The sequence below is a fragment of the Panthera onca genome, chromosome A3 (assembly GCF_046562875.1).
Source record: "Panthera onca isolate mPanOnc1 chromosome A3, mPanOnc1 haplotype 2, whole genome shotgun sequence".
Classification (NCBI taxonomy): Eukaryota; Metazoa; Chordata; class Mammalia; order Carnivora; family Felidae; genus Panthera; species Panthera onca.
In genome coordinates, this window is record NC_138341.1 from 97,683,406 (window position 1) to 97,708,055 (window position 24,650).

Sequence of the window (24,650 nt, forward strand, 5' to 3'; positions counted from 1 at the left end):
TAATCGGTGGAGAGGCAGAGAGAGAGGAAGACACAGCATCTGAAGCAGGCTCCAGGCTCTGAGCTGTCAGCACAGAGCCCGACGTGGGGCTCGAACTCACAGACTGTGAGATCATGACCTGAGCCGAAGTCGGACGCCTAACTGACTGAGCCACCCAGGCGCCCCCTTTTTTTATTATTTTTTTTTATTTTTTATTTTTTATTTTAGATCTTTCTTATTTGAAGGTTTAACTAACGCTATCAATCACACAAGCCCACGTGGAGATAAATGTTCCTCAGTATCCATTTATTGTTCTTCCTTCCCTCACCCCCATTTGGGTTGCTTGAGCAATAAATGTCTTCTCTCTCCCTGAATTTATAGTAAACTTTTTGTGGCCAGGAATTGCATCGAATCCCAAATCTCTTACTCTTTAGGGCTTAATAGATAGAGTGTGCTGCACCCTTGTGATGCTCCATAAATATTGCCGATGGCAGGGATGACATTTCAGTGGTGAATGCCTGTCAAAGAAATGCTATGCAAGAGGGATTTTTATGGACAGCAGCACGGTAATGGAATACAGATCTGCAATGCATCACCAAACATTGACCTAAAACCGAGCAAGGCTGGAAAATTATTGACAAAGCGTGGGCTGCAAACCTCGGAAGAAGCGGGAAGCTCTGAAGTGGACAGATGTCAAGGCCACTCAACATCTCGGCGTGGCTGACAAGGTGTGCCGCCCATCTATCAACCAGCCAATCAACATTTACTGAATGCCAGCGAAGAAAAACATGTCATGCTAGATCCTGATACCACATAGGAAGTCGGTTATATCTGTTCTGCATATTAGTGAGGTTCATTAAATGTGCATGATTTTCTACCTTTTTGCAATTTGGATTACTACTACTACTATATTATTGCTTTGCTTGGCCATCTGTATTTTCTTGCTTGCAAGCTAGGAGGAAATTTACTCCCTTTGCAAATTTCTCAACTGTGTTTCAAATATATCTCTAGAGCTCAGATACTGCATGTAATTATTAAATGGTTCACAGTAGAATAAATACACTTGCTCTGCTTGAAAAGGAATAATCCTACAAAGTCAAATTTAGCACCGGGCAAGAAATTCTAATATCCCCATCCTCTAAAAGCAGTTCTGCATATGCATGAAGTTTGCTTTCATAAACGGTCCTTGGCTGGGAGTTTTAAATAGGTTCTTGAAGAAATGCACACTTGAAGGTGCTCACGCTCAGAGGAGAGCACCTGAAGAAACCGGCATGCCTTTGTGTCTGCAGAACTGGCCAGAGACTCATGCTGGCACAGCAGCGAACACAGCTCCAGCCAAAGGCAGGTGCTGGCTCAAGGTTCCCGGAGCCTCTGGGCAGCAACATTCCCTGAGTGCGGTGAGAGAAGGGTCCTCATCTATGCCTCGGGCCCAGTTTCTGACCCAATCACAAAATCTTTCCTCCTTTCTCCTAAAGCCTGTGTGATGCACACCTCTTCCATGAAGCCTTCTTAGAATGCTGCCCCCTGTCCCGGGCTGTAACTCCCAGGCCAGGTGTCCAGGTTACCTCCTGAACATGTCTGCACCTCCCGCTTCCCCTCCTTCACCTAAATTGTACCCTCAGCCTGGAATATACCCCTTAACTCTACCAGTTACCTTCCTTCAAATCCTAGAGCAAATGCTACCCGTTCAGGGAAGCCTGTCTCTGCTTCTCTGGCTAGAGATAATTTTGCATTGCTCCATACTGTCCAAGGCATCTTTGTTATGAGGCAGTGCGTGTGATGACCCCGTCACTGGTGTCAAATCCTGTCTCCACCACGTATTAGCTGTATGACCTTGTCCAAGTTACTTGGCCTTTCTATGCCTCCATTTTCAAAATGGGGATAGTCCTGATAAGAGTTATTTCTTTTTTTTTTTTAATTTAATGTTTATTTTTGAGATAGAGAGAGACAGAGTGTGAGTGGGGGAGGGGCACAGAGCAAGGGAGACATCAGAAGCAGGCTCCAGGCTCTGAGCTGTCAGCACAGACATGCAGCTCGAACCCCATGAACCGTGGGATCATGACCTGAGCCGAAGTCGGGCACTCAACCCACTGTGCCCTGATAATAGCTATTTCAAAGGTTTATTATGAGAATTAACTGAATTAATACATGCAAAGCACTGAAAACAGTGCCTTAAACACAGTAACTGCTTAATAAGCTGCTATTTTAGCCCTAGCTACACTTAGCACTGTGGTGATTTGGGCATCTGTCTCCACTCATAGGACATTTTGCAAGCTCCTCAGAAGTTCGCATATCAAAGCTAATAGTTTCATAAATACCAAACTAAATTATGCCCCATGCTTTTTAAATTTACTTCTTATTACGGAAAAAAAAACCCCAGAGATCTACAAAAGTAGGCGGAAATCTCATGTACCCATGATAAGCGTTAGCACTTACTAACCCATGACCATTTTATTTTCTGTATTCCTCCACTCATCTTCTTCCTCCTGTCCCAAGCCCTAAGTTATATGGAAGAAAATCCCAGGCAAATATTTCAACCAGAGGGAATTCTGAATAAACTTATCCTACATGCATGGATAGGATGTTATATTCAACTTCTCCTTGGGCCAAGAAGGAATCATCTCCAGGACCCAAATTTTCAGACCACAGGTCCTGCTAGTGGTGTGGGCTTGGACTTTGACCCACTTTCCTTCCATAAGCATTTACAATAATAATTATGTTTCGAGAGGCCATGATTTGAACTGGTACCATCCAGTCTTTATAATAACAAGATGGTGGATAAGGATCTTTGAATATGACTTGCTTATTGGGAAAAGCCCTATTTATAGGTCAAAGTGGCTCCTGTGTCTTGAGTCAGTGGCTTCCTAATAAGCAAAGATCCTACATGCTTGATTCATTATACTGTGTCGCAGGCAATCGGACACTGGGGAATTTTTACCACTGACAATGAAGAATTGTGTTGCAAGAAGCCCTAATTTGCCCTAGTTAGACGATTTTAGCCAGTTTAAAGTTGAACTTTCAAGAACAAGTTTGCAAATGAAAGTATTTAAAATAGAAGCCAATTCTGTTTGTTTGTTTGTTTGTTTAAAGAATATTCTTACAGCATATCACACAGGGAGACTTGCTTGGGGTGATTGTGCTGGGTTCAGAAAATGGGCCGTGGTGGGGCGGGGGGGGGGGAGGGGACCATTGTGTTGGTTATATTTTTGTGCCTGCATCAATCCACCAAAGATTAATTTAGTACCTACTAGCTGTAGAGAGAACAAGTGACACATGTATTGCTCCTGCCCTGCTGTCATGTGGACAACTGGTAAGCAGTCATGTTGAAGCCGGGCACCCCCTCTTGGTCCTCCTCAGTGCAATGTTCCAAACCACCATTACCCGTTAGGTCTTGCCCTTGGCTTAGTGACATCTGTCTGGGGACTTCACATCTCTGTGTCTGAAAAGTGTTTATTTGCTAAGGGTAAGTTAGGAGGTCGGGTTGTAAGTTGTGGAGGGTATGAGATGCTTCATGTCAGAAGTTCTCAGACCTTTGGGATACACCCTCATCTCCTAAGCAGACCCTTTCGAACACGACGTGATAATTTTAAAGCTGTCATAGAAGAAGCTGATGAAGAGTAAATTGTGCTGTTGAACATAGGTAATGATCTTTTTTAAAATGTTGCAAATGTGACTGGTTTTTCTCCTTTCTTCTTTTCTGCATTTTTTGTAATTGCCAAACCCCCAACTCATGTGCCCTTTTGTGTCCCCCAGTCACACTCTGGTCAACTTGCTGACTGTAGGGACAGAGTATAAGTCACCTGGTCCACTGGGGACCCATATCTGGCCACTGTCTGGCCATCATGCTTTGTGTCTTTTATCATAAAAATGTTGCTTATAAAAGAATGGTACAGTTTGGATTTAAAAACCTGTCTGAAGCTTGGGTTCAAGTGTTGGCTCTGACACATCCTAGTCTGACCAGGGAAGAGACACACAACCTCTCTGAGCCTGTTTCCTTCTCACCGAACAGAGAACGGAAACATTTATTTTGCCTACACACGTTTGCCATGGAAGTGAAAGAAATGAGTAGAGTGATGTACACATATTGTTATACCATTAATTGAAGTTCATATGTTCTTATGAACTTTATCCAAGAACATCAATAATAGGGAAGCACTAGGTTTAAAACCTAGCTGATTTTGAGTAAGCAAGCCACACGACTTTATTTCTCAATATCTCTCATATGCAATCAACCGTAAAGGCAAGAATTTTACTTGGAGAAAAAAGAGACTGCATGTTTACATGTTTAGTAGCAAAATAGGCGGAAGAAAAGTCACACCTTTGGAAGGACCATTGGGTACGTTAACGTGGTAGGACGCCAAGCAATGCTTCGAACCTATGGGTTGATGACACTGCATTGTGTATTTGGAAATGGCTAAGAGAATAGATCTTAAATGACCTCATCAACAAGAAAAAATATTTCTTTGGTACTATGCATGGTGTCAGATGCTAACCAGACTTAATGCAGTGATCATCTTGTGACATATGCAAATATCAAATCGCTATGTTGTATACCTGAAATTGGTATAATGTCATATGTCGATTATGCCTCAATTAAAAAAATACTTCAAACCTTTGCCAATTATGCTTACTGCTCCATTGCAAGGAACTACATGAGCCCTTATAAGGTTACAGCAGAAGCATTTTTCCAAAACACATAGAAACAGAGCAGAGGGCCAAAACAGTTGTCTTCAACAGATCAAGTGGAACGAGCATGTTTTTTATCATCTTATGGTGGGTTGAAAAGGATTTCTTATTATTTCTATTTTCTTTTGTCTTTTTAAAAATGTTTATTTATTTTTAAGAGAGAGACAAAGAGAGACTGAGGGGCAGAGAGAGAGGGAGACATAGAATCCAAAGCAGGCTCCAGGCTCAGAGCTGTCAGCACAGAGCCCAGTGCGGGGCTTGAACTCACAAACCATGAGACCATGACCTGAGGTGAAGTCAGATGCTTAACTGATTGAGTCACCCAGGCGCCCCATCTTCTATCTTTAGTAAAGTGGCAAATAACTCCCAACTCATCCAAACAAAATAGTCCAAGACCATTCTAGAGGAACATTGCCATATTAACAAAATCCAAGAATTTAGAGAATGTAGCTATGACGGAGAAAAATCACAGTATAATTTAGGGAAGCACTAAGATTATTTTCCTGGGAATAGCCAAGTTTTCAAAACAGAGTCAAACAAAACCCCCAGATCTAAAGTCAAAGGTGGCCCCCGAGGCCCAGTATACCTGTTGAACCAGTCGTCTGTGTATCGAGGGTAGGGGTAGGGGTCATTGCCGCTGAAGTCATAGCTCGCTTCGGCGTTCTGAAAAACACAAGGCGTCTCATTAGGTCAGTCAAGCCAGGTGGACAGGCCAGAGAGGATGCTTCAAGACATGACTGTCTGATGCTTACAGGTTCTCTGTGGAGTGCTGTGTTAATGTTCCTCCCTGGGCCAGCCCTTGCAAAGGGGTGACAGAGCTGGTGTGTCATTGGATCTCTCTGTCCCTCCCTTTATCCTCTTCCCAGACTTCCTCATTCCATTCTGCTTCAGGCCCTCAATGAACTAGCAAATTTGAGTCCTGTGCTCTCCAGGACTGTCTCCATTTTAAGTTGAGTTACCATCTGTGGGTGAATGGGCTTCACCTAGAATCCAGGACTTATGTTATGCTTCCTTGGCTTGATGGTCAGAATGCTCTCGGTCTTATGTCACAAGTGAGGCAATCTCTGGAGTTTTCTTGCTTTGTGCAGAAGGCTCCCTGCTTCAGACTGACCTAGGCTTGTGTCCTTTATATTTATGGGTGTTAAACCTCTGCCCAAGCCCCTAACATCAGCACAATATCAACCTCATTGAGTCACTCAACAAAGGTCAGAGTCTAATATATGCCAGTGATTATGCCAGATATGGGAACGCCCTTGTATAACTTACAGCCTAGCTGGGGGCACAGACATCAATCAAATGACCAAACAAATAAATATACAATTATGAACGGGGAGTACTCTACACCCTACAGTATTTGGTTAGAAGTTTAAATTCTATGCATCTAACACCTCCATTTTTCCCCTTGAGAGTCTCCCCCCCCCCCAAGAAATCAATTACATATCCACTTAAATAGTTTTCCATTTAGGCCTTTAGTTGGCCGACCTTTTATTTTGGCCCATGATGGGAAATGATCTACCATCTTTTGGAGACTAATTCATCCTTCCCACTGCTTTCTCTGCTTGCCTGGAATGCTCAGAACGAGAATCCCATTTTTCTCTGTTCTGTTTTTGAGTTTTGCAGTAGAGACCCAGATGGCTTCCTGGTCCACAGTATACATTTGGCTAGAAAGCACTGGATTAGGCATATATTCCAGTGTGGGCATTTCTTGATTTCATGGGTCCTGAGACATTTTCAGGAATCGTGCCCTTGTATGAGGTAAAACACTTTAGTCTGTAAACTTTATGTATCAGTGGCATAATGTTTTTAAAAGCAAACTGATGAATTCCATTAGTTTGCGTTTCCATTTGCTGGATGGACAAAGGGCTATTAGTCACCAGTAGTTGTAGTAATCAGAATTATAATACTAATTTATTTAAATAAATGTTGTGTTTGGGATAGACATCACCCTGAAATTTGTGTTTTTTTTTTAATTTTATTTTTTATTTTTTAAAGTTTACATCCAAATTAGTTAGCATATAGTGAAACGATGATTGAAATTTGTGTTTTTATTTTTTTCCAGTTTTTATTATTTAAATTCCAGTTGGTTAACATGAAGTGTAATATTAGTTTCAGGTGTGGGATGTAATGATTCATCACTTATATGCAACACCTGGTGCTCATCACAAGTGCCCTCAAGACCCATCACCCATTTAACCCATCCTCCCCACCCCCCGCCCACCTCGCCACCAGTAACCATCAGTTTGTTCTCTCCAGTTAAGAGTCTGTTTCTTGGTTTGCCTCTATTTTCCCCCCACTATGTTCACTTATTTTGTTTCTTAAATTCCACACATGAGTGAAATCATATGGTATTTATCTTTCTCTGACTTATTTTGCTTAGCATAGTATTCTCTAGCTCAATCCACCCCATTGCAAATGGCAAGAGTTCGTTCTTTTTGATGGCTGAGTAATATTCCATATATCTCACATCTTCTTTATCCACTATATACATGTATATATATCTATATCTATCTATCTATATCACATCTTCTTTACCCATTCATCAGTTGATGGACACTTGGGCTCTCACCATAGCGTAGCTATTGTTGGTAATACTGCTGTAAACATTAAGGTGGATGTATCCTTTTGAATCAGTATTTTTGTAACCTTTGGGTAAATACCAAGTAGTGCAATTGCTGGATCATAGGTAGTTCTATGTTTAACTTTTTGAGGAGCCTCCATACTGTTTTCTAGAGAGGCTGTACCGGTTTGCATTCCCACCAACAGTGTAAGAAGATTCCCCTTTCTCTACATCCTTGCCAACACCTGTTGTTTCCTGTGTTGTTAATTTTAGCCATTCTGACAAAAGGTGTAAGGGGATATCTCATTTTTTTTAATGTTTATTTATTTATTTTGAGGGAGAGAGAGAGTGCAAGCAGGGCAGAAGGGTGGGGGGTGGGGAGAGAGAGAGAGAGAGAGAGAGAGAGAGAGAGAGAGAGAAATATCCTGAGCAGGCTCTGTGCTGTCAGGGCAGATGTGGGGCTCAATCCCATGAACTGTGAGATCATGACCTGAGTTGAAATCAGGAGTCAGAGGCTTAACCAACTGAACCACCCAGGTGTCCCATCTCATTGTGGATTTGATTTGTATTTCCCTGATGATGAATGATGTTAAGCATCTTTTCATGTGTCCGTTGGCCAGCTGGATGTCTTCTTTGGAAAAACATCTATTCATGTCTTCTGCCCTTTTCTTAAGTGGATTATTTGTTTTTTGGGTGTTGAGTTTTAAAAGTTCTGTATATATTTTGGATACTAACCCTTTATCAGATATGTTGTTTGCAAATATCTTCTCCCATTCCAAAGGTTGTCTTTTAGTTTTGTTGATTGTTTCCTTCACTGTGCAGAGATTTTATCTTGATGAGGTCCCTGTAGTTTATTTTTGCTTTTCTTTCCCTTGACTCAGGAGACATGTCCAGTAAGAAGTTGCTGCAGCAGATGGCAAAGAGGTTACTTCCTGTCTTCTCCTCTAGGACTTTGATGGCTTCTGGTCTCACATTTTGTTCTTTCATCCATATTGGATTTATTTTTGTTTATGGTGTTAATTTTTTTTTTAATTTAAGAATTTTTGGCATTATTGAGGCATTGATATACTTCATGTATGATGAGTTTGGGCATGTGCCTACACCCATGATAACATCACCCCAGACAAGGTGCTAAAAGCATGTTCATCACCTTCCCAAATTTCCTTTTGTTCTTTTGTGTCTGTGTGTTATTTATGTTTTTGTCTCGGTGAGAACATTTAACATGAGATCTACCCTCTTAACATAGTGTGAAGCACACAATACCGTATTGTTGACTGTGTTGCACAGCACAGTTCTAGAACTTACTCGTGTGCATAACTGAAACTTCATACCTATCAAAAATCAATCCCTCATTTTCCACCTTCTCTTACCCCGTTGGAAGTTTGGGTCAATGCATCTTCTGTGTCAAATAAGCCTATCTTTTATTCTAGAATATAGGTCTTCCTTTAACACCTGGTCATCAGAGAGGACAACTTCCTGTCTCCTCTGGCCATAATGATTGGCTCCAAATTATCTGTTCCTCCTTCTCCCCTTTGGTCCCAAACTACACTCATTTACCTTTTTAAAAAAATTTAATTCTCTCTCTGGTCTCTATTTCCCGTCTCTGGGAGACACTCTCAGATCAGGCATGGTTTTTTTGTGTGTAGTTTTATTTTTTTTACTTTTCTTGAACTGTTTGGATTTCAGTCCTTTTGAGGGATACTATTTTGAAATAGTTACTATGTTTGGTTACCCTAACGTTCTCTGAGTTTTTGAGACAAGAGCATTCTTAGGTAGAGTTGGTAGATGGAGTGTCGAGAGAAACCCAAATTAATACTTTCTCTTTGGGGCTTCAAAGCTGGAGTCGAAGCCGAAGCAACAGACTGGGAGGACTGTAGGCTGAGCCTAGTTTGTTTCTCTACAGAAGAGAGCAAAATTGCCTGGCATAAGGCAAGTTGGACAGAACATTCAATACGTAGCTATTGTGGGGCTCTCAGAGGGGGCCCTCTTTTTTTTTGTTCTGGAGTGGGATGGGGGTTGGAATGTCCAAAGTCGGAGGGGTCTGGGACTCATCTGGGGACAGGGGACTCATCTTGTGTTGCTGCAGATCAGCAGCGGCTCCCCGGGATGTCTGCGTTTGGGGACTTGGGGTGGCCCCACTCTGCATTTCTTTGGCCATCATGTGGAGCAGTGGGCAACAGAATACTCTGTGGGAGGCTGACAGGGGTGAGAGTGTGGCAGTAAAAATCAGCTGGCCTAGAAAGCTCGGGAGTCAGGACACTGGGGATCCAGGGTTCAGGCAGGATCCACACGAAGTGACAACCAATCCGTGAGAATGGGGACGCAAGAGTGGAATCCAGGGGCACAGACGCGAGCCGCAAGTGCACGCACCCCGCATCCTCAGCGCTGTGCCGGTCCTTTGAAGCTCAGGGACAATTCTGGAGACAGGAGCGGGGGGCACCCCCTGAACTGACCAAGGTCAAATTTCTGCCTTGAGCGAGTGCCATCAGGCTGGCAGATAAGAAGTTAAATTCCATTAGAGAAAAGAAAAATCGAACTGGTCTGCACCTCTGTGTTTGCTGCCTGATTGCCCACGGTCACACTCTTTCACCCGGGTTCACTTTTCTGGTTTATAATTATTACCTGTGATCTGGGCTGAGGCTTTTTGCCTCCAATTCCTGGTCCTGGAGAAAATGGCTTGCCCTGAGGTGGGTGGGGCTGGGGGGAACATTGAAGAGATCTGATGGCAGAACTGGCACCTGAGAATCCGTGGAACCCTGAGTCCACTTTTGTAAGACGAGAAAGACCGTGTGTTGTCAGGGGTCAGATTCACTTGTGAAGGTTGAAATGGTTGATGACTTACAAACTTTTTTGCTGTTGTCTTTTAGTTAATTTGGTGACTAATGCTTAATTCCTTGTGGAAGAGTCTAGGCTAAGTATCGAGGAAGGCAAGTGGCTGCTCTGGCATGTCTTTTGGCCAAAAATCAAACGGTTTATGGCCAGAAAGAACAGTGAGCAATTTTTTGTAAGTGTTCTGTTTATACTTTTATAGCCCAAACCGAATCATTTATTGATTTGAGTTACAATGTTGCCTTCCATAAAATTATTTGTGTACAGGAATAAATTAAATGGGGCTTGAGTTATGCTGGAATATTCTAAAATAGCCAATAACGTGGACGTTTAGGGGGAAGTGGTGTCTCTGGAAGTTGAATGCTCTGGTCATCCCAGGCTAAGCCAGCCGCTTGTTTTGATTTGGATTCTTCCATAACTTCTTTTGGAAACGCATTAGTCTTATTTTCTTGCTTTAGAAAATACTAACTGTTTAGCAAACATAATTTAATCACAGATGATTCAGGATCAGGATGATTCAGAGTCATCATGAAGAACTTGAATTATCATTGTCCCGTCGTGCAGAAAGTGAGAAGGCTGGACTGAATCCAAACCGACCTCAGGGCTGCCCTGGAAGTTATTTCTGGAAGAAACTTCTGATAATGGTTCGTTTCTCTTATAAGAGTTGAGTGTGGGAGGAAAAAATAAACCCTCTGGTACTTAATAATTCTGGGGCTTAATTTCTGAATATTTGACTGCGGGGTCAGAAAGCAGGTCTAGATTAGTCCTTAGAAAAGAAGTTTCAGGGGCACCTGGGTGGCTTAGTCGGTTAAGTGTCGGACCTCAGCTCAGGTCATGATCTCACAGTCTGTGAGTTCGAGCCCCATGTCGGGCTCTGTGCTGACAGCTCAGAGCCTGGAGCCTACTTCGGATGCTGTGTCTCCCTCTGTCTCTGCCCCTCCACTGCTTATGCTCTGTCTCTCTGTGTCTCAAAAATAAATAAACACCAAAAAAAATTTAGAAAGGAAGCTTAATAGTTATGACTTTGGTTCTTGTTTGTACTGTGAGCTTTCCACCAGATGGCCTGCCTGCACATTAAGCTAAGAAAGGACAGGAACTTACTTATTTTCAAGTAATCTTCTGATTTCTCATGTCCGAGGTGCTGCCTTTGTGCAGCCATCAAAGTCACAGGCCGACAAATGGCACATTCGGATGCCAGAGCTGGTCTCACCGCGAAAGCTGGCGGTGAACCCAGTGGCAACCATGCCCCTTGGCTTTCACATACACAGAGAAGCTTCTAAGACTCCCCGAGACTGAACCTGGCTCCGGCACTGCCACTCTTGCCCCCAAATCTGGAATTTAATGCCTCTGGGACCCGCAGACTGTCCCTGTTGGGGTTGTACACAACAAATGTGTCTGTAGGCATCAGCTTGGACTAGAAAAAGGGAGAGAGGCATTCAGGTCAGACAGATCTGGTGTCACACCTAAGCAGTTTGGTCTTGGCAATGATCTTGTTTTCTGGAAACCCTAGTTTCCTCATCTTTACAATGCAGGTGATAAGATGTAAGTACCTGGTTGCTATGAGGGCAGAATGAAAGAATCGATGTAAGCTGGCAAGTGCATTGCCCCAAAATGGGGGCATTCTCTCACTCCTACTTCTTCTGTGTCCTTCACTCTCTTTGATCACCGATAGCAAGAGTCACAAAATATGGTATGTACCAAATCTGACCCTCTACCTGTTTTTGTAAATAAAGTTTTATTGGAACATAACCATGTCTATTTGTTTAGTGGCCACTGGCTGCTTTCACACTCCAACAGCAGACTTAAGCGGTTGTGACAGAAACCTACAAATCTCGAAATATTTACTTTTATAGAAAGAGTTTGCCAAATCAGGCTGCCCTCTGAGAGCCCGAGGCCTACACTATAGCATCCTGTGCAGTCCTTGTCTTCCTGAGGGCCCCCTTTTGCTCTGAGACTTGCCCGTCCCCTTTCCTCTTCTCTCTAGGTGGGTTGTAGCTGCTGAAAAGGAATCTGATACAAACTAGCCTTACTACATGGCTAAGAGTTTGACATTTACGTCTCCAGGGTCTCATGCCAATCAAAGGTGGGTCATCGGGTGTTACTATGGTCAGAAACTGGTAGGGGCACTCTTGGAGGCAGAAGGCTGGGACTGTAGGGAGGCCTCACCATTATTGCCACCATCTCCCTGTCCATCACTGGTTGAAGGCTGTTTCTAGAGGCAACAACCCTCTAGGCCTTTGTCTCTCCATCTACAAGTGTCCTGTCTGCCACACAAGGCCATACTCATCTTTCATTTTGAAATATGATGCTGTGCTCACATTCTGACAATACCTAGCTTTCCTAATAGGCCAAGGTAGGTAACGTGGGGATCCATGGCTATGAGTGAACAGACCTCTTTAGAGCGCGAGGAGCAACCTCTGTAGTCTGACTACAACATTGGGAATGTGGTCTTTTTTTCATCAGGGCTACCCATGCACAGTTGTGCATAAGGGTGCATGTCCAAGGGGAGGAATTCAAGGCTGCCCTGGACTCCACAAGCTGTGTGCCCTGGGGTGGGGCTTTAAAAAAGAATTGGCCTGTCTTGGGGTGGGGGCACTCTTTTCTCATTTGTTTGCCCAGAAGGGAACACATTTTCTAATTTGCTGGCCGGGAAGGAGGGTGTGGTTTTGCAACTCACCCACCAGCAGGGAGCGCTTTCATCAATGCCACACAAATGCATGTAAGTGCTACCATGTCCAAGAACTATGGCAAGTAGATCTCCCCAGTTAGAGTCATCTGTAAGCTCAGATATCAAAGAAATTGGACCAGGAGACAAGGTGTGCCCTGTGAAATGTCACACTTAAATAATATCTCAAGTGATAGGAGTTTATGAGTACAGCGTGGCATGTGATTAATCGCCAATGAGATTTCCCACAGCTATAGGCACTCAGAACAAGAAAGTACATCTGTCTCGTTGGTCCCTTTATTCTGCCTTGCTACTTTCCCTGAAGGCATTTAACCAAATAACCCAGCTAGGAGCTGTGTAACCGTATTAGCTGAAATTGCACTGCGCTCCTGGACTAATGAAAGAGAAATGAGTTTCCCCAGATAGACTTGCAAACTGCAACCATATTGCCCCGGAACAAAGCTCGTCTGTATGGAAACTGAGCAGCAAAATAGCCCAGTCCTTTAGAGCCTACAGAATTTTGCTGCTTGCATCTAATATGGTCATGGCTGAACGTTCCCAACTGTGCCTATTTTGATTTTCCTCAAATAATTCTCCCACATGCACTGCTTTAACGATAATGTTCAGCTCACTTTTGACTGAAACCAACATTAAAGGGATTTATGTCTATATTAAGTCTGGCCGTAAAACTTAATGAAATTTAACATTTCTCCAGCACTCAAAAATTAAAAAAAAAAAAAAAAAGATGCATAGTCAGAAAATTGTTTGAAATCTTTCTTTTATACTCCTAAGATTGCCAGAGTTGTGCATTTTTCCAGTGACGGGGTGTTCTCTTATTTGACGCCTCCTACCATCACTTCCTTCTTGCTCTGGTAAATTCCAGTAATTTCTCTAGCCACTGGAATATTCTCGGGGTAAGAGAGCAAGGTAGCATCCTAGCCAGGCCGGGCAAGGATCACCCCAGACGGTGTCCTGGACCACTAGACTTTTTATATTTTCCAAAGCTAAACAGCTCCTTCCTTGGCCCACAGGGTCACTTTTATCAGCAGATTTGAGAGAGGTTCTAAGCACTACACATAAGAAGAGAAAATAATATTAATTCCCAATGGTTAACACAGAGTCTTAAGAATGAGTGCCCTTTAGGGGCTCCTGGGTGGCTCAGTTGGTTAAGCCTGTGACTCTTGATTTCATCTCAGGTCACGATCTCGCGTTGTGTGGGATCAAGCCCCGAGGGGGGCTCTGAGCTAACAGCGCAGAGCCTGCTTGGGATTCTCTCTCTCCCTTTCTCTTTGCCCCTCTGCAACTCGCACACATGCGCTCTCTCTCTTAAAATAAATAAACATGAAAACAAAGAACGAGTGCTTTTTTGTTTTCAAAGGAGTTAAAATTCTCTTATTTTATTTAATATTCTCCCAAACCCTGGGGATAGGAGAGCAGGTGTACTGAAGGAAGAGGTAGGGCTATCTCTGAGAAACAGTCAAAGCAACATCTTTGGTGGCTTCTGTAGACTTATCCCTGCCTGTCCACATCTTGACTTGTCTTGTCACTTCAGAAGGCCAATGAAATGGGTTTTGGCTAGATGAGGCTGATTCCCACCCACGAAATTTAAGAGCTGCCCTGAAAGTGTGAATTCCTGGGGTTGACCTGCTGCATTGACGAGAAGCTGCCACTCACCACAGTTAATCTCTGAGGGCTGGCTCGGTTCCACTGATAGGGTCCCTCACTTGTTCCGAAAGAATTTACATCTTTATTATCACTAGCTGCCAAGTCAGATTTAGCATTTCCTTCAATTACGGATGGAGGCTACAAGCCACGATATTATTAGCAGGACCTGGGAGCTTGTCACCAGCATGTAGTTTCATATCACGTTACAGTTGTTGCAGATACGCTGAAATATTTTTCCTATTCACTCCTACCTGCCACTAGATTTTGTTGTTCAACGTGTTGAGAAAGAATGATATGTATTAACATTTCACACTTGTATTCTTACACGTGGATAACTGTGTCTCAATACAGTTGCTTTCTTTGATTATTTCATGTATTTTGTTTTATGAATTTAAAATAGTTTTCTGAGAAGGAGGGGAGAGAGCTGTGTGTGCAAATTGGTGCCATTTCTTGGAAGAGGAATTTGGCAAAATCTACCAAAATAAAAGATCCACAGACTCTTTGACCCAGCCATCCCACTTCTAAGAATTTATCCTAAAGATATACTTGCACATGTATGAAACATTTGCTTTTGAGTGTATTCCTGGCAGCATGATTGTAAATGTTCAATAGTGGGGCCGACTTAAATAAACAATGGGGCCTCCATAAGATGCCAAACTCTGCAGGCTCAGCAAAGAATGAGGGACCAAGCCTATCATGAACTCATTCCTAACAAGTATTGTCAAGTAAGAAAGGCAATGTGTAGGGGCTCCTTGGTGGCTCAGCCGGTTAAGCGTCTGACTTTGGATCTCGTGGTCCATGGGTTGGAGCCCCACGTTGGGCTCTCTGCTGACAGCTCAGAGCCTGGAGCCTGATTCAGATTCTGTGTCTCCCTCTCTCTGCCCCTCCGCAGCCTGCACTCTCTCTCAAAAATAAGTAAACATTAGAAAAAAATTAAAAGAAAGGCAGGGTGTAGGAGCCTTGTGAGCTCCTAATTGCACAGAAGAGAAGGATATTTTTATTTTTTATTTTTTTATTTTTTAATTTATTTTTTATTTTTTATTTTTTTTTTATTTTATTTTTGGGACAGAGAGAGACAGAGCATGAACGGGGGAGGGGCAGAGAGAGAGGGAGACACAGAATCGGAAACAGGCTCCAGGCTCCGAGCCATCAGCCCAGAGCCTGACGCGGGGCTCGAACTCACGGACCACGAGATCGTGACCTGGCTGAAGTCGGACGCTTAACCGACTGCGCCACCCAGGCGCCCCGAGAAGGATATTTTTAAAGTATTTTTTAAAAAGTTTATTTATTTATGTTGAGAGAAAGAGGGGCACAGAGAGAGAGAATCCCAATCAGGCTCCACCCTGTCAGCACAGAGCCCTACACGGGGCTCAGACTCACGAACCATGAGATCGTGACCTGAGCCGAAATGAAGAGTCAGACGCTTAAACCACTGAGCCACCCAGGTGCTTAGAGAGCATATTCTTTATAGTAAATGCATACAGTATTTCTGGAAAGATACCTAAGAACCTATATATACTACTCTGCCTCTAGGGAGGGTCATGGGGTCTGGGGTGGAAGACAAAATTTTCATGGCATAACACTTGATTTTATGTAAAAAAATTTTTTTTTGCCATAATAACAACAGGTAACACACAATGAGTGGTTGCTTTGTGCAAGGGGCTCTTTCGGATGCTTTGCATGCGTCAGCTTCTCCTTACAACATCCTTAGGGGGTAGACAATATTCTTATCACTCTTGTTCCATGAGCAAGGAAACTGAGGCACAGGGACACTGAGTATTTTGCCTGAGGTCACAAAGATGAAAGGAGACAGAGTCTCTGACAGTACAGAGCCTGCTTAGCATTCTCTCTCCCTGCCCCTCTCTCTCTTTCTCTCTCTCTCTTCCTCAAAATAAATAAACAGTCTGACTCAGAAAGGCCTCTCCTCTAACCATGCAGTCTTGCTGCTCTGCATAAGAACATACCATTCCAGGGACACCTGGGTGATTCAGTCGGTTAAGCATCCCACTTCAGCTCAGGTCATGATCTCACGGTTCGTGAGTTCGAGCCCTGCATCGGGGTCTCTGCTGTCAGCACAGAGCCGACTTTGGATCCTCTGTCTCCCCCTCTCTGCCCCTCCCCTGCTAGCACGAGCACTCTCTCTCTCTCTCTCTCTCAAAAAGAAATAAACATTAAAAAAAAAAAAAAGGAACATAACCATCACATTCTATTGCATGCGTTGCTTAAAAGAGAAAAATACCTAGCAAATTGAAGTAAATACACAATTTAGTGTACTTACACCCTACAATGTCCATGGGTCATTTTGTCTAAATCCAAGTGTGTAAATTGAGCCAATAATTGAACCCCCACCCAAGACACACCTCACTAAAGGGCCAGGAAACACATCTCTTTCTTTGCGTGATCCATTCATTTTTCAAACAGCATAGTTTTGGTTAGTAAACTCTCTCATCCTAGGTGGGTATGACGCCTTTGAGGCCCAAAGCAGCAAATATGCTTTCAAAAGAGAAATCTCCTTCTCCTCCTTTCAACGGCAAGCTTCAAGCTAGTCCCTTTTCCTCTCGATTATGTTGTTCCTCTTAGAAGCAGAACTCTTTTTGAAAAACAAACATCACAGTGTATGTAAGCATGGGTGGCTGGATTCCTCAGAAACTGAAATCTTGGAAATGCTTCTTCTTCTTTTTTTCCCCCAGAGCCTCTTCAGCACTACTTGATGGCCCTAGGCATTCTTAAAAAAAATTTTTTTTTAATGTTATTTATTTTTGAGAGAGAAACAGAGCATGAGTGGGGGGGAGGGGCAGAGGGAGAGGGAGACACAGAATTCTAAGCAGGCTCCAGGCTCCGAGCTGTCAGCACAGAGCCCGATGTGGGGCTCAGACCCACGAACTGTGAGATGATGACCTGAGCCAAAGTTGGACGCTTAACCGACTGAGCCACCCTGGTGCCCGTTGGTGGCCCTTGGATTTCTGAATACAGTTTGAGAACTGCTGGCCAAGAGAGATGTTTCATGCGATGCATACACGCCGTGCCTTCACTAATACGGCCTTGCAGGCCAGACCGTGACTTCTTTCAAAGCAGTCCCCCAATCCTTCTTATTATGCAGCGACAGACAAGTCTCCGTTAAGCGCACTGTGTCTTTAATACCTCCCTCAGCCTTGCCATACGTCTTCTTATCTGACAGAGGCAAGCATTGGCAGGCAGGGTATCCAGCTTGAGTTGTTTTCACTGTATGTATTTTGACAGTTACCTTCCATTTATGTCAAGGGATATTGGTTGTTTATCTGTTTGAAATAGTGATTTATAGTTTCCCTTCAAAACACATTCATTTATAATAAAAGAGGTGAGTCAATTTAAGGAAATCTCCTAGGTAAATAATAACACCCGTGGCAAGAATCATGCAGGTGTGTTTGTGACCGGTCAATGTTTGGGAACCACTGGAATAAAGCACTGGCAATATCACGGCTTCGGGTTCTCCTGTTATCAGCAGACTCGGCCTCGAGAGGGGCCAAGAACTGATTATCTGCACAGGGGATCTGAAGGAGTAATGGAAAAGATTTTCTGTCCTCAAATCTCAATCTTGTCACTTGTCATTTCGACGTTCTAGCTTCCATTCTTTACATTCTGTAGGCTCTTGGCCTTTATTCATTGTGTTCGGCCTGTCACCTATTTATTTTTTTCAATGAACAACTATTTCTCGAGTACCAACTACTTGCCAGGCATTGTAGAGTAGCAAGCCACTTTTGGAGAGGAACATACAAGAGCTGGGGTGCCTTGCCTTTGGCCGTCATGAGTGAATACATTAATTATGGACTGACACCCAAGTGTTCAACACAATCTTTAGCAGCCAACTGTGCCTTTCAACTCAGGCTGCTCAGGGGAATTGCCTGGGGACCTTCTAGAAGGATGGATACTTGAGTGACCCCTGGATTCTGATTTAATTCATCTGGGGCGGAGCTTGGGCATCAGTAGTTAACAAAACCCAACTCTGCAGGCGATTCTGATGTATAGTCAATACAGTGTGGCCTAGGGATCAGTAGCACTGACATCACCTGAGCACTTGTTAGAAACGCAGAATCTTAGACGGTACCCCAGGCTGGCTGAATGTGAATCTGCATTTTAACTGGCTCTCCAGGGGATTCGTGTATGCACACTGACTCTTTTATTTGTAAAGTGCTGCAAGGGGTCAGGCTTGCCTGTGGCCCTTCCCTTCCCCTTACACATCCATAATCTCCCTGTTACAATCTTCTCCACCCACTTCCCCTCCTCCCCCATCCACCTAAACTCTACGACAGGAAGAAACTGAATTTGATAAGCCATTCATATCTTAGGATGAATAAGTTCAGTACAGTGCCTTTTCCAGTATTATTTGCTTTAGCAGAAGGGAAAGGACATGGAAAGGAGCCAAAGAACTCAATCTCTAATAGTAGAGAATGAAGGGTGGTATTTTGGAAGCATCAGGAGCTTCTTGGCATCTTTCAGAGTGAAGTGCTTTCTATGGAGAAAGTCAGTTCTGAGAATAGAGTTGTCACAATGGATTACTTGGCTCTGAAGACGTGGCCTGATAGACCAGGGAAAACAAGAAAGCAAGATAAGGTGTGCGGTTACTACGCATAATATTATTGGATTGTCTGTGCTCCTGGCAGGTGAGAGCTGTCACAGGAATTGATTCTGCAAGAAAGAAGAGTGGAAGTTCAAAGTGAAGGTTTCCTGCTGTTAAATAATTTTTGATGAATATTAAGGTGTGAATTATTTTTTGCTTCCTGCTGCTTAAAATAAAGTTCTGTCAAAACTTTAAAAATATACCCAATTATAGACAAAACTTAATGCCAAGCTGTTTTAATAGCAATAGGAATTAAAGCATTTCTTTAAAAGTGTGTGTATATTTCAAAGCTGCTCAGTTGTACAGCCCTGCCTCTTTCCTGAAAAGAAACAATATGGGTTTCCTGGGTTCTAACAAGTGATATAGACAAACTAAAGTTAACGCAGTAGGATACAATTTGGATTTAATAAAAATGAGGGTGCACAGAGACAATCACCTCTTTGAGCATAGATCCCGCTTGAAGCCAATGCTGGTGTACAACCTGTTCCGTCAGCTGGGTGGTCAATCCTCCCGGCCCTGTGCTAACCCTGCTGGATGCCCCCCCCCCCCCCACACCTTTCCCAGGGCTCTTCACTGCCGAGGTGCCTCTGTGTCCCCACAAGGACAAGGCTGACCTTGAGCGAGTTGCACAAAGGCAACTGGTGGATGTGCTGAGAGCCTTTATCACTTCATTACCCGTCACATCAGGAGAGGGTGACAGAGGCAGCAGCTAACTTCAGGTTGAAGGAAAAGAAGAGATGTGGGTTTAAGAAAGGCAGTCCAAGTTAGTCTTGGCAACTTAATGAGAAGATGGGGAGAGCGATCCCACAGGAGACTGCAGGGATGTCCTCCTGGACCCAGGACGGAAGGGGGGGGCAGCCCTCGGAAGGGTTGACAGTAGCTGCTGTTGGACCTCACCCCTTGTCTGGGAGGGAAGATTGAAGCGGCTGGGAGTCGCCTGTTCCAAAGGCTGTTCAAGCCCGCTTCTCCCAGTCTCGCAAAGACAGAGTGTGCTCTCAGGCCCTGCAATGGCAATCGTGTAAATCAGCAGGACGAGAGTGAGACATTGTTTTGGAAAAGGAATCAGAAGAGCATCTAGCAGCCAGGGTCTAAATTTGTGTTGTCAAGGTGACGAGGTACAAGTTGATTTGTGCTTCCCTCTTTTGGCTGTGTGTTCTGCGATGTTGTAGAGATAGGAGATCACTGCTTCCCCTCCCTCAGGTCCTCTGTGTGTTCTGCTCGCCTCTGAATGGCTGCTGGGGTCCCAGGCCACTGCCTATGAGTCCAGATGTCCTGGGAGAAAGGGAGACACCGCTTTATAGCCCTCCCTGTGTGACTGACTCAACAACTTCAGTATTGCCTGCCTCTCCCTTTTTAGCCCTAAAAATAGCAAAGAGTTCACTGATAACTGAGTCACCTCAGCGAAGGGGCTGTCCAGTCCAAATGTTATTTATTGGAGACTATCTCCAAAAATGCTATTTTTTCCACCTGTCAGAAGCATAGCAACATGAAGAAGTAGATCACACAGGGGTCTATTGTTAGTATACATACAGGTACAAGTTTTAGGTATAAATCACATACGTGTATAATTCAACACAAATTAATGTTGGTTGAGCCTCATGGTAGTTTTGAGAATTGAGTATTGTAACCCCCATTTTACAGACAGGAAAACTGAGGCTCTGGGGGAATGTGACTTGCTCAAGTCTTTTTAATTAGAATGGGTTGACTTTGTCCTGGGAATGTGATCTGATGGAGACTCATTCTCTTCTCTCTGCAGGTCTTTCCTACCATGAAAAGTGGGGAAAAAATTACGAGACTTATCCCAGTACCCTTGGAAATGGGTGGGCACGTTAATATACCTGAGATAAATGATGTAGCAGCAAGATGTGTGTGTGGTGGTGGTGGGGGGGGTGGGTCTCAAGGTTTTCCGTTGCCACTTACTTTCTCATCCATACTAAATCAAACACAAAATCTTCCCGCAATCTTTTCACTTGTCTTTTTTTTTTTTTTTTTTCCAAAGTTAATTCCTGCTTTGGTGATTCCTTTTAGGATAACCTTGCTAACAGGAGAGGATGGATACCGGGTGTTATGATCTTGGGAGAGAAGCCAGAAGGAAGAAAGGCACATTGTAAATATCTTAGTGTTTACAGCTGGGGGAAAAAAAAAAAGCTAAGTGGATCAGTTCTGTTCCATGAAGAAGTTGTTTGAGTCTTACCTTTGAACAAGCCCAATTTCATGTTCCCGGCTAATGTGAAACGTGACACGGAAAAGGACTGATCCCTAACTGTTCTGGAGGAAGATGAAATGCACGTCTGGTTCCTTTCACAGCTGTTCATCATTTTAATTGGTTTCGAAGCCAAAAAAACTTGACAGCGCTTGTGATGGGAATCCAACTTCATAATTCAGAAACTATGGAAAAGTGATTACAGCCTTCATTTGGAGGCTGTGCACATACTTTATTAAGTTGCTACGAGGATGGAGCGCCAGAATCCACATTAATCACACCGTCACTTTGTGCATGGGGGCTGCACCAGTTGAATTATGGGTGCTAGTGTTTTGGGAAGGAACTACAGTGCTCTAGACCTTTTGGGAAGCACATGCCCTGGCTTATGGGGCTCCTCACCACCCCATTACCATCCTCAGTCGTGGCATTTCTAAGACCCATGGAGAATGCTCATCTTCCCCCTTGCCTTCCCGTTCCATGGTCTTCTCCCCCCTGCCCCACTGACTCCCCTTCAGTTCCATCTCTGCACCTCCCTTTTGATCTTCTCATAGTGCATAATCGTCCCAATCACAGACACCACATCTCATTCTTCGCTCTCCACTGCATGGTCTCCCGCCCCTTCCTTCACTAATCACCACAATATCTCACTGGAGCCTGCAAATCCCCTGCCCACTCTGCCTTCTCTTTGTGACTTCTCCAGCCCATTGGTGCCTGCACACTTTCTATCAACATCAGACCACATTCCCTAGAGTGGTCGGCACCACGGTCTCACTCCTTGGCTTAACCCCCAAGGCTATTCATGATTACCAGATTTCTCTCTAGCTCAGGGGTCCCTAAACTTTTTCTGGAAGGGCCAGATGGTAAATATTTTAGGCTTTGTGGACCCCATGGTCTTTGTCACAATGACTCTTTTCTGCCTTCGGTGAACAAGTGGGTGTGGCTGCGTTCCCATAAAACCCTATTTACAAGGAATAACCGCAAAAGGGCAATGGGTAGGCTGTAGTCTGAGGGACCCTGTTTTGTTGTGAGTTGAACTGTGTCTACCAAAAAGATATGTTGGAGTCATAACCTTGGTATGGAAGACCAAATCCCCCGTGAATGTGACCTTATTTGGAAATAGCACCTTTGCAGAGGCAAACAGGTTAAATGAGGCCATACTAGGTTAGAGTGGGCCCTAAACCCAATGACTGGTGTCTTTTTAAGAATGCCATGTGGGAGGAGCTGGGTGGCTCAGTTGGTTGAGCGTCTGACTCTTGATCTCAGCTCAGGTCATGATCTCACGGTTCACGAGTTCAAGCCCTGTGTGGGGCTCTGTGCTGGTGGCATGGAGCCTGCGTGGGATTCTCTCTCTCCCTCTCTCTCTCTCTCTCTCTCTCTGCCCCTCCCCCACCCACTCTCTCTCACATAATAAATAAATAAACTTTTTTTTTAAAAAAGAACGCCATGTGAAGGGATAGAGACAGAGACACAGAGGGAGGAGAATGCCAGCTGGAGGTGGGGGCAGAGATTGGAGTGATGGCTCTATAAGCCAAGGAATGCCAAGTGTTGCCCACAATCACCCGAGACCGGGAGAGAGGCATGGAACCAACTATCCCTCAGAGTCTCCAGAAGAACCAGCCAGGTTGTTACCTTGATTTCAGACTTCTGGCCTCCAGGACTGTGAAAGAATAAACTTCTGTGGTTATAAACCACCCAGTTTGTGGTAATTTGTTACAGCAGTCTAGGAAACACATATATGGCTTCAGGCTCTAGTGTTACCTTCCTGTACTCCCTGGCAATCGCTCCATCCATGCCTATGCTCTATGCTGTTTCATCTGCATAGAGTGAAGGGAGGAGAGTTCCCTCCTCCCTAAACCAGGCTAACTTGAGTCAGCTCAAATATCACCCCGTTTAAGAAGATCCTTCCCCATGTGACCCTCTGTCTTGGCTAGATATCCACTGACAATACTTGCCTCGCTTTTCCATCCTATCCATTTCACTGTAAGTGGTTCAAAGATGGGGACAGTGTTTTACTTGATGCCTCTATGGACATAGGGGATGTCAATGCATGTCCAATGAATGAATGAATGAACTAATTGCAAGACAAATGATTGTCTAAACTCATTTTGTTAACTCTAGCTTCACTGGACTGTGGAAGTTATCAGGTGGAACGTGCCCATTTTCTACCTACCAACAAGATGATTAAAATAAGATTGTTTGTTTTTGGAACCGGGCAGAACAACACAAGCATGCTTCCACAGTTTTTCAAACCTCTAAAATTCACCTTTTCACTAGTTGTGGTTTTGTGAATTAAATGTTAATTTCCCCAAACTTCCTTTTCTATGTGCCAGTGTCCTATTACTTTATTTATACCATGATTAGCTGCGGTGGTGCTGTCTGCAGCATTATTTGCATATTTTAATTGCATTTTTCTCCTTATTATTTCAGAAAAACAAGGGAAAGTTGGAAACATGAAATAAGTTGACACTAGACATAAAAATAGAGGTCTCATACACTTCATTCAATTGAAACAAGATAGAAATCATTGTGTGTCGCAAACGGTACACAATTGAATTTAACTCAGCTGTGTTCATTTGCGACAGAAAAGAAGAAAAAGTTTTAAATATTTCATCTTTTTGAAGACAAATCATCCAAAATTGTATCTAATAATTCAGATATAGTAGGGATCGTATAATTATGATAATATTTTTAGCTTTCTGGGAATATAATCACATTATAAATTCACATTTAATGAGCAAATTTGGGAACTGCATATATTTTCAAAAACTTTCAAATGGAAAAGTAATAAGAACTCCATTAACATAATTTCCTTCACTTGAAAATCCCAATATCTATTTGTCTACAAATCTTGATGAAACTTTTAAGATACAGACATTGATGGGAAGAGGAAAGGAAAGGAAATGGAGTGTCCTGGGGTAGCTTGACTTACGGCTCTCCCCAAAACAGGCAAGTGATTTTCTGGAGTCATTGGACTTGAAGACATCAAGTCCACATCCTGAGCCCCTTATTCCATGCTGGGGACACAGCTGGAATGGATGACTGGACAAGACCAGATCATAGCTTGTTCACTCCCAGACTCATGCTACATAAGTGAGAACAGTGTTCATGGAGAAGAGTATTCAACCCCCAGAGCAACTGAACTGTTTCTAGACTCCTTGTACTCTAAGGAAATTAAGTAGCAGTTGGATTTCCATAGGGCCCAGCAATCCCAAGATAAAGGAAATCTTCATTTCACACAAAAACTTGCATGTGAATGTATATGGTGACTTTATTTATAACTGTCCAAACTGGAGGTCATCCAAATGTCCCACAACTGGACAATGGATAAATCATGGTATACACACACACACACACACACACACACACACTGGAATACTACATAGCAATGAAAAAGCAACAAATATTAATATATACAACCACATGGATGAGTCACAAATACATGACCACAGCCAGATTCAAAAGGCTAAGA

The 24,650-nt window shown here is 43.5% G+C and overlaps 1 protein-coding gene across 1 annotated transcript in view; it reads right to left on the reverse strand.

Annotated features, from left to right (window-relative positions):
- The window catches only part of PCSK2 (proprotein convertase subtilisin/kexin type 2), a 281,924-nt gene that overhangs the window by 76,874 nt on the left and 180,400 nt on the right, over positions 1 to 24,650 (reverse strand). Inside the window, exon 6 of the mRNA XM_078444292.2 lies at positions 5,252 to 5,328. Coding sequence (XP_078300418.1) covers positions 5,252 to 5,328 — 77 coding nt within the window. The remainder of the gene's footprint in view (positions 1 to 5,251; positions 5,329 to 24,650) is intronic.